Source organism: Rhinopithecus bieti, unplaced genomic scaffold (assembly GCF_001698545.2).
Source record: "Rhinopithecus bieti isolate Rb0 unplaced genomic scaffold, ASM169854v2 scaffold_20819, whole genome shotgun sequence".
Lineage (NCBI taxonomy): Eukaryota > Metazoa > Chordata > Mammalia > Primates > Cercopithecidae > Rhinopithecus > Rhinopithecus bieti.
Window position 1 is genome coordinate 289,692 of NW_016809904.1, and position 10,282 is coordinate 299,973.

General features: G+C 57.1%; 1 protein-coding gene across 1 annotated transcript; it reads left to right on the forward strand.

Annotated features, from left to right (window-relative positions):
• Positions 1-278: 278 nt before the first annotated feature.
• Positions 279-8,755, forward strand: DLL1 (delta like canonical Notch ligand 1). Its single transcript, XM_017890747.1, has 11 exons — positions 279-804; positions 1,082-1,378; positions 2,120-2,180; positions 2,415-2,672; positions 4,637-4,697; positions 5,236-5,366; positions 5,512-5,681; positions 5,799-6,015; positions 6,926-7,724; positions 7,849-7,966; positions 8,076-8,755. Exons 1-11 carry the CDS (start codon positions 751-753, stop codon positions 8,079-8,081), a joined length of 2,172 nt encoding a protein of 723 aa, XP_017746236.1. The 5' UTR covers positions 279-750; the 3' UTR covers positions 8,082-8,755.
• Positions 8,756-10,282: the final 1,527 nt, after the last annotated feature.

Sequence of the window (10,282 nt, forward strand, 5' to 3'; positions counted from 1 at the left end):
GGCAGAGCGCAGGGGAACCCAGGCAGCCGCGGCGCAGATCCTCCTCCCACGGCCCGGCCCCTCCGGTCCTGCGCGTGTGTACTGGATGGCATTGGCTGGATTCATCGGAAAGACGCGGATCTTTGCTGTGACACCGGAGATCAGAGCCCGGAGTGCTCCCGGAACGACTGCCGCCGCCGAGTGACACCCGGCCGCGATCCGCAGGGGCCGCCGCGCACACCCGCCGCGGCCGACCGTCCCCTCCGCGCTCGCCGCTGGCCCCGGATTATCGCCTCGCCCGTGGGATTTCCAGACCGCGGCTTTCTAATCGGCTCGGGAGGAAGCTCTGCAGCTCTCTTGGGAATTAAGCTCAATATCTGGACTCTCTCTCTTTCTCTCTCTCCCCCCCCACTCCTGCGAAGAAGCTTAAGACAAAACCAGGAAGCCGGCGACCCTCACCTCCTCGGGGACTGGGAGGAAGGAGGAAAACGAAAGTCGCCGCCGCCGCCGCGCTGTCCCCCGAGAGCCGCCTTTCCTCGGGCATCCCTGGGGCTCCCGCGGGACCTCGCAGGGCGGATATAAAGAACCGCGGCCTCGGGAAGAGGCGGAGACCGGCTTTTAAAGAAAGAAGTCCTGGGTCCTCCGGTCTGGGGCGAGGCGAGGGAGCTTTTCTGCCCACGCTCCCCGGGGCCCATCGATCCCCCGCGCGTCCGCCTCTGTTCTAAGGAGAGAAGAGGGCCCCCCGCAGGCTTGCGCGTGGGGCGAAGCAGCATGGGCGGTCGGTGCGCGCTGGCCCTGGCGGTGCTCTCGGCCTTGCTGTGTCAGGTAGGCGGGCAGGTGGGGGCGCCGCAGCCCTGCGGGGTCGCACGGCGGACCGGGGGCGCGGGGCAGGAGCGCGCAGGGAGGGGCGGACAGCGACACAGGCCGCGCCAATCACGGCCCCGAAGGTGAATCCCGGGGGAGAGGACCCCAGCGCCGGCCGTGCCGCGAGCGCGCTCGGCCCCTGAGCCCCCCCAGGCTCCCCGCGCACCCCTCACGCAGGGCCCATGCCCCTCTCCCGGGCGGGTCCCGCGTCCTCACGCCCCCGCCCTCCCCCGCGCAGGTCTGGAGCTCAGGGGTGTTTGAGCTGAAGCTGCAGGAGTTCGTCAACAAGAAGGGGCTGCTGGGGAACCGCAACTGCTGCCGCGGGGGCGCGGGGCCGCCGCCGTGCGCCTGCCGGACCTTCTTCCGCGTGTGCCTCAAGCACTACCAGGCCAGCGTGTCCCCCGAGCCGCCCTGCACCTACGGCAGCGTCGTCACCCCCGTGCTGGGCGTCGACTCCTTCAGCCTGCCCGACGGCGCGGGCGCCGACCCCGCGTTCAGCAACCCCATCCGCTTCCCCTTCGGCTTCACCTGGCCGGTGAGTGCCGCACCTGCGGGCGCCGGGCCGGGCCTGAAGCGTGGCGGGCGGAAGGACGCGCTGAGATCCCGCTTCGGGCGCTCGGTGGCGGGACCTCGGGGACCCCGCGAGGCGCGGGTGGGCGCTGCGATCTGCCTGGCGGCGGCCCCAGGGCTCTGGCCCAGCAGCGCGGACACCTCGCCCCGGGGCCCCGCGGGCTGCAGGAGGGGCCCGCGCTGGGGCGAAGAGGAGAGGCCGAGCGCGCCCGGGAGATTTCCGTATCCGGCCTCTGTGCCGGGTCCCCAGTCAGAGGCGCCCCTTCACGTGGGAAGGTTCTGGTTTTCCGACTCCTAGATGCGTTGGTGGCGCAATTACCCGCGCAGCGGGACCGCTGTCACCCGGAGCGTGCCCATCCCCCGAGAAAAGTGACAACGGCCCTCAGCCCTTTTCCACCCCATTTTGCCTGCATTCTCTCTCTCTCTCTCTCTCTCTCTCTCTCTAATTAAAAAAACAACGTAATATCCTGTAGTATATCCTGAAAACACACGTCAGGAAACCACTGTTTAAAAAAGTTACTCCATTTCCTTAGGGAAGGTGAGAGCAGGCAGGAGATGCGTGGAGACCCTCCCCAGACACGCTGCCCCAGACCTGCAGCCTTCAGGCCTCTGTTGCTGACCTAGTTGTTACGAATGACTTTGCTTTTTGCCTTTTTCTTTTCGTTACATTTCTGGGTTGTCTTACGTCCTCTACCCTCTCTCCTAGGGCACCTTCTCTCTGATTATTGAAGCTCTCCACACAGATTCTCCTGATGACCTCGCAACAGGTAAAAACAAAACCCAAACCCCAAAACTGCTTCCCCCAGTTAATAGCATTGGACTTTGCCCACCCATCCCGCAACCAAACCCAGACAGCTTTCATTCTTCACGAGCCCCAGAAAGTTCAGGGTAGAAGGACTTGGCCCTCCTTCCTGTGCTGAATGTCTGGGTCCCACCCCGTGCTCTGTCCCCAGTCTCAAGGTTCTCGGTCAGAACCAACCAGGAACATCTTCTCCCCACAGAAAACCCAGAAAGACTCATCAGCCGCCTGGCCACCCAGAGGCACCTGACGGTGGGTGAGGAGTGGTCCCAGGACCTGCACAGCAGCGGCCGCACGGATCTCAAGTACTCCTACCGCTTCGTGTGTGACGAACACTACTATGGAGAGGGTTGCTCCGTTTTCTGCCGCCCCCGGGACGATGCCTTCGGCCACTTCACCTGTGGGGAGCGTGGGGAGAAAGTGTGCAACCCTGGCTGGAAAGGGCCCTACTGCACAGAGCGTGAGTCTCTGGGAAGGCACCGCTGGCTCACTCGTCCACCAACACGGACCGCGGGCAGGGATGAGGCTTCCTGAGCCTGGGGGAGCTTGGGACTGTAGGGATGTTCTGGTGGGGAAACTGAGGCCCAGAGGACAGAAGTGGATTGCTATAAGTCACAGGTCCCGAGTCTGGGGGTTGGGGTCAGTGCAGACATTTTAACATCCAAGACTGTTTATCCACTATCGGAACTGCCTTTCTTAATCAGGGAGGATTTTAGAGGCAGGGCCAGGGGTCAGGAAGTAAAGCCAGTGCTACCCTCAGGGTGTGTGTATTAGAGAGGGAGAGGAGGAAGGAAGGGAGGAACACAGAGAGAGCTTGTGTGTCAGGGGCACGCTTTCAACCAGAGTTCCCTGTGCTGTGACAGCATCACACTGGGAAACGTTCCATTTTCTCTCTGGAGCTGGTGTGCTTGACCTCTCTGGAGCAAACGCCTTTCCGGATACTCCCTGTGACGTGCACTGTCTGTGCTGGCCAGAGGGCAGGCTTTTGCTCCTGTGGGCTGCTGAGGCTGGGTCTCCCAAGGCCTGTGTGGGCGAGGGGTGCAGAGCCCCATCTGGCTTGAATGCTCAGGCAGCGCCTTGTCTGGAAAAGCAATGTCTTCCCAGTAGTGACGGTGGCTCTGCCTGCCTGATTATTAGGTATTGATATGTCAATTTAATGGCAGGCAGGTGACTAGGGCAGGGGTAGGGGCCATGCTGGCTCCTGGTTCTGGTTCATGGGGACCTCAAGAGCCCTCTCTCCAGCTTACTGAGGCCTCATCTGCACGCCTGGCCGTCCCAGCCCACTGGTACCGGATTTCCCTACAGCTGGGGATTGGGTCACAGCTGGGGATTGGGTCGGACCTGGAGCTGCCCAGAAACTCCAGGAAACTGTCATTCTCCTTGCTTGGAAACAGACAACCTTGGAGAGGCGCTCTGTGAGGCCCAGAACCTCTGGTAGGAGCTGGGTAGTGCCTGGGGTTGAGGGTGGGTCTTCCCATTCACTGAGTGCCTTGATGTCCTGGTTACTTAGCTTCCCAAATTCCCTCTAGAACTCACTGAGTTCCTTCTAAGCTCTGCCTTGGCCTGAACTAGTTCTGTTTTTTTTTTTTTTTTTTTTAACAAAGCAAAATAAAACTTGTGGAGCTGCTTGTTAATGAGTTTCATAACCAGGCAGCAAGAGCCAGCTCCAAGCCTCAAGCCCAATGTCCACCCCCTGCCCTGTGGGAGCCTCTGGCCAGTCTGCTGCCTCCCAGCCTGCCTCCCTGCCTCTTCTTCACCACAGGGTAGCCAGAAACTTAGACTTTTTTCTTCAAACACTGAAGTGTCTCCCCGCCCCCAGCTTGCGCGTGCCGTAGATTAGATCTCTCCGGGGATAGGCGCAGGGACACCCGCCGGCTCCCATTGGCAGAAGGGGTGTGTGTGTGTGTGTGTGTGTGTGTGTGTACACGCGAGGGGTGTGTGTGAGGAGGTGGGGCTGGGGGCGCGGGGGAGGCCGGCATTGTTGCGCTGGGGCAGCTGCCGTAGAGGACAGACAATGGAGCAGCTGTCCTGCCCTGGCACCCTGCATACCAGCTGTCCACTCTTATCTGCACACACACTTTCTGGGATATTAAGAGGTGGAGCTTTGTGCATAGAATTGGGAAATGGGGAGGAGGAGGGGAAGACTTCTGACCCTCTCTTAGAAGAAAAGGGGATAGGGTGGGGGTGGGGGCTTCCGAGAGCCCTTTTGTCCTTGAGCCACTGTGTTAAGAAGAATGCTCATCCCCAGGGCTGAGTCAAGTCCCAGGCTACTAGGCAGGGGGGTCAGTCCTCCACAACCTGGGGAGATTAACTCAGCTGGGATTTGCTGACAGAAGCCGGCACCTTGTGTCCCCGCCCCAAGGGCAGCAGCCCTGTTGGGAGGTACTTGGCGTGGGGCTTGACCCTGTTTTCCTTTGCTTGTAGCGATCTGCCTGCCGGGATGCGATGAGCAGCATGGATTTTGTGACAAGCCAGGGGAATGCAAGTAAGTCGGCACACGGTGGTGGCCTGTTGTGCGGCCTTTTCTTGTTACCGTTTCATACCTGGTGTATTTGTACAAACAGCCCTATAGGTGATCATTCAAGAACCTCCAGTAGGATTGATTGGGCAGGGGCTGTTTTCTCGTGTTTCTACTTAATAAATGTTTGGCAGCATGTGAGGTCATGGCGTTGTCATTCATTTACGCCCCTTCATGGCTATGAGGATCTACAGAGAGCAGTTTAAAAAGAGTTGGCACAGGAAACGACAGTATCGTTCAGTGGTTCTCCGATGTTGCCTCATCCCAGAATCACTCAGGGAGTGATTTTTGAGATGCTGACACTGGGGCTGTCCTAATACCCACGAAGCCAGAACTTCTGGTGGGGCCCAGGCCAGGCCACAGCTCCCAAGGTGACCCAGTGTTCTGCTGACCTGGAGAACCAGAGGCTCACTGGTGCTGCGGGAAGATGGCTTCTAGGGTGAAGATGTCCACTGCACAGCCAGCAACAGGCAGCCTCCATCTGAGTCTTCTGCTTTTCTCCAAGGTGCAGAGTGGGTTGGCAGGGCCGGTACTGTGACGAGTGCATCCGCTATCCAGGCTGTCTCCATGGCACCTGCCAGCAGCCCTGGCAGTGCAACTGCCAGGAAGGCTGGGGGGGCCTTTTCTGCAACCAGGGTAAGCCTTCTCTCCCTGAGGCGGCCTGCTCCCTCCAGAGCAGCCCTGGACTTCCCTGGCTGTTTGGTCACTGGAAAAATAAAGTCTTCCTGCATTTGACGTCGAGCTTCCTATCTCCTACTTTTCCTGTCCCTACCCCTCACAGACCTGAACTACTGCACACACCATAAGCCCTGCAAGAATGGGGCCACCTGCACCAACACGGGCCAGGGGAGCTACACTTGCTCCTGCCGGCCTGGGTACACAGGTGCCACCTGCGAGCTGGGGATCGACGAGTGTGACCCCAGCCCTTGCAAGAATGGAGGGAGCTGCACGGTGAGTTGGAGGCTCCGTGGCATCTTACCCCAAAGCTGGGGTGCCCTGGTGTTGAATGGAGTGTTGGGCTCCTTGGAGCAACTTTGGAAAGCATTTTCTGACCTCTCCATCATGTAGGATCTCGAGAACAGCTATTCCTGTACCTGCCCACCTGGCTTCTATGGCAAAATCTGTGAATTGAGTGCTATGACCTGTGCGGACGGCCCTTGTTTTAACGGGGGCCGGTGCTCAGACAGCCCCGATGGAGGGTACAGCTGCCGCTGCCCCGTGGGCTACTCCGGCTTCAACTGTGAGAAGAAAATTGACTACTGCAGTTCTTCACCCTGTTCTAATGGTAAGGGGGCAGCTGGCGATTGCTCAGAGACTTGGGCGAGTGGTCAATACTGAGATGGCATTAAGAATGAGCATTTGTGAGTAACCTCCAGTTTAGGAAGCACTTTTATCCAGACCGCCAGGAATTCTCGATGGAAACTCTATCTTTGAGTCTGGAAAGACCTGGGGAGTGAGAGAGGCTGGGGCATTTATTACGAAGTTCTCTGCGAAAACCTAGACCAAGCAGTGTATGACTTGCTCAGGGCCACGAGGTGCTCGGGGCACCTGAGGCCGCCTCGGGTTCAGTAAGTGATGCCCACAGGCCCCGGCCACTCCAGCTTGGGAGAGTGGCTCAGCTGTGTGGCCATCCAGCACAATAGTCAGGGGTGTCCCTGAGTGAGGACAGAGAGCCTCCTGCTAGCAGTGAGGGGCTGGCTGCCCAAAGCAGACACACAGCAAGGAGAGCTGGGCCCCAGATCTGCCAGAGCATTTTGGAATGGTCATCCTTTGCCTCCCTCCCTCTCTCCCTCCCTCCCTCCCCTGTTGTCAGTGCCTGCTCCTCTCACTCACTGTGTAACCGGGAGCAAGGACACCCTCGTTAAGTCTCAGTTTCCCCATCTGAAACCTGGGTCCAGTGGCACATGCTCTTGTCGGGCTGTTGTGGCGACTAATGCAGTCACCAGGCGGAGGGTTCTGCACAGCGCCTGTCCAGATACTACCCCGCGTGGTTTCTAACTTGTAGAGCTAGACCTGGACACCTCTCGTATTTGAGGTCCTAGACCACGTCACCTTGCACTGTTGACTCATTCAGGCCACAGGCTGTCTTTGGTTTGTCTGGTTTCTACGGTGACAGACAGATAGATGCTTCAGAATGACTTTTTGGTGAACAGACCTACAAGGAAACACGTGACGCTCATGTCCCTGTGTTCCAGGCGCCAAGTGTGTGGACCTCGGCGATGCCTACTTGTGCCGCTGCCAGGCCGGCTTCTCTGGGAGGCACTGTGACAACAATGTGGACGACTGCGCCTCCGCTCCATGCGCCAACGGGGGCACCTGCCGGGATGGCGTGAACGACTTCTCCTGCACCTGCCCGCCTGGCTACACGGGCAGGAACTGCAGTGCCCCTGTCAGCAGGTGTGAGCACGCACCCTGCCACAATGGGGCCACCTGCCACGAGAGGGGCCACCGCTACGTGTGCGAGTGTGCCCGGGGCTACGGGGGTCCCAACTGCCAGTTCCTGCTCCCCGAGCTGCCCCCGGGCCCAGCGGTGGTGGACCTCACTGAGAAGCTAGAGGGCCAGGGTGGGCCATTCCCCTGGGTGGCCGTGTGCGCCGGGGTCGTCCTTGTCCTCATGCTGCTGCTGGGCTGTGCTGCCGTGGTGGTCTGCGTCCGGCTGAGGCTGCAGAAGCGCCGGCCCCCAGCCGACCCTTGCCGGGGGGAGACGGAGACTATGAACAACCTGGCCAACTGCCAGCGTGAGAAGGACATCTCAGTCAGCGTCATCGGGGCCACACAGATCAAAAACACCAACAAGAAGGCGGACTTCCACGGGGACCACAGTGCTGACAAGAATGGCTTCAAGGCGCGCTACCCCGCGGTGGACTATAACCTCGTGCAGGACCTCAAGGGTGACGACGCCGCCGTCAGGGACGCGCATAGCAAGCGTGACACCAAGTGCCAGCCCCAGGGCTCCTCAGGAGAGGAGAAGGGGACCCCGACCACACTCAGGGGGTGCGTGCTGTGGGCGGGGCCTCAGGAGGGGGTACCTGGGGGTGTCTTCCTGGAAGCACCGGCCCATTTCTCTTCCCAAATGTTCTCATGCATTCATTGTGGATTTTCTCTATTTTCCTTTTAGTGGAGAAGCATCGGAAAGAAAAAGGCCGGACTCGGGCTGTTCGACTTCAAAAGACACGAAGTACCAGTCGGTGTACGTCATATCCGAGGAGAAGGACGAGTGTGTCATAGCAACTGAGGTCAGTGCCGGCAGCGGCCGCCCGCTCCTCCTCAGCATGGGAGCACCTGAAGCCGGAGAATGGGAATCTGTCTCAGGCTAACTTCCCATTTGTCTTGTGGCCCCTCCAGGTGTAAAATGGAAGTGAGATGGCAAGATTCCTGTTTCTCTTAACATAAGTTAAATTCCAAGGATATATGCCCCAACGAATGCTGCTGAAGAGGAGGGAGGCCTCGTGGACTGCTGCTGAGAAAATGAGTTCAGACCGAGCAGGTTCTCCTCCTGAGGTCCTCGACGCCTGCCGACAGCCTGCCACGGCCCGGCCGCCTGCGGCTCTGCCTTCCGTGACGTCGCCGTTGCACTATGGACAGTTGCTCTTAAGAGAATATATATTTAAATGGGTGAACTGAATTACGCATAAGAAGCATGCACTGCCTGAAGTGTATATTTTGGATTCTTATGAGCCAGTCTTTTCTTGAATTAGAAACACAAACACTGCCTTTATTGTCCTTTTTGATACGAAAATGTGCTTTTTCTAGATGGAAGAGATGTGTGTTATTTTTTGGATTTGTAAAAATATTTTTCATGATATCTGTAAAGCTTGAGTATTTTGTGATGTTCATTTTTTATAATTTAAATTTTGGTAAATATGTACAAAGGCACTTCGGGTCTATGTGACTATATTTTTTGTATATAAATGTATTTATGGAATATTGTGCAAATGTTATTTGAGTTTTTTACTGTTTTGTTAATGAAGAAATTCCTTTTTAAAATATTTTTCCAAAATAAATTTTATGAATGACAACCAGAAGGCGTAGTTCCTCGGCTTTGCCTTAGCGTGGACCTGCGCTTACCTGTAGCCTGAGAGGCTGAGGGCAGAGGTGGCCTTGGTGTTTCTCGCGTCGTTCCTCGGCTTTGCCTTAGCGTGGACCTGCGCTCGCCTGCGGCCTGAGAGGCTGAGGGCAGAGGTGGCCTTGGTGTTTCTCGCATAGTTCCTCGGCTTTGCCTTAGCGTGGACCTGCGCTCGCCTGCGGCCTGAGAGGCTGAGGGCAGAGGTGGCCTTGGTGTTTCTCGCGTCGTTCCTCGGCTTTGCCTTAGCGTGGACCTGCGCTCGCCTGCGGCCTGAGAGGCTGAGGGCAGAGGTGGCCTTGGTGTCTCTCTTTTCAAGGCTTTGGTTTCCCTGGATCCATGAGAAGCGACCCATCCCTCTGCTCCATCAGGAAGCTGCCTGCTGGCCATCATGAGGTGAAGATGGTAAGAGCAAGCACACTCATGAAGCAGCTGCGATTTTCTAATTCCATCTCCCTAATGCATTTATTAGTTCTTTCCACAGAAAGAATAAGCATTCCTAATTCATTCCTTCATTCCTTCCTTCATGTCAGTGTAGACTCATGAGTTATTCTGTATCCAGTGGGTGACAGTTGTCATGATTTTGTCACCGTTTGGCGCTAACATGGCCTCGGACTGGGTGTGGGAGTCATGGAAGCGGCTCCTCTGCTTCCTGTTGGTGGGCAGCCCTGTCTCTGAGCATGTCCCGCCTTCTGCCTCAGCAGGACCCCACGGGCTCCTTGTGGACTGACCCCACTCCGGCCCTGGAATTTGCTGCTTTTCCCCGACTAAGCCCTGGTTCCTTCTAGTGGAAATGGTAGTGATTGCATTTTTAACTTGTGCATACCTCAAAGCATTGAGCGGTTCCCAGGATGGACAGAGGGCGACCTACGTAGCAGGAGCACCATGGAGGGACTTGTTCACTCTTCCTCAGACAGGACTCCGCTGTGCCTTTCCTCCTTGCATTAAGGGCACATTAAATACAGAGGCCAGCAACACCAGCGAAGAGAAGAAGTGTTTTGCTACCAACATTGAATCTTGAATCTGATGACAGCTCTCAGTCTAGTTACCAGTTACAGAAACACAGGGGACTGAAAACTCCTTCCTGGATGCCCCACGGATCTGCACAGCCAAATCCAGGGAACTCTGTAGCCGAATAAATTGCAAGGAAAAAACAAGAAAGTGGTAAAGGGTAACCTATAGATTCAAAGAGACACAGACATATCAATCCATCGCAGTGTCTGGATCTGGTTCCTGTTTCAAACAGTTTAAAAAATGTATGAACTAACTGGAGAAATGTAAGCACTGACTGGGATATCCGAATGATTTTAAAGTGTACTTGCTGCCCGGCGCGGTGGCTCAAGCCTGTAATCCCAGCACTTCGGGAGGCCGAGACGGGCAGATCACGAGGTCAGGAGATCGAGACCATCCTGTCTAACAAGGTGAAACCCCGTTTCTACTAAAAAAAAAATACAAAAAATTAGCCAGGCGTTGTGGCGGGCACCCGTAG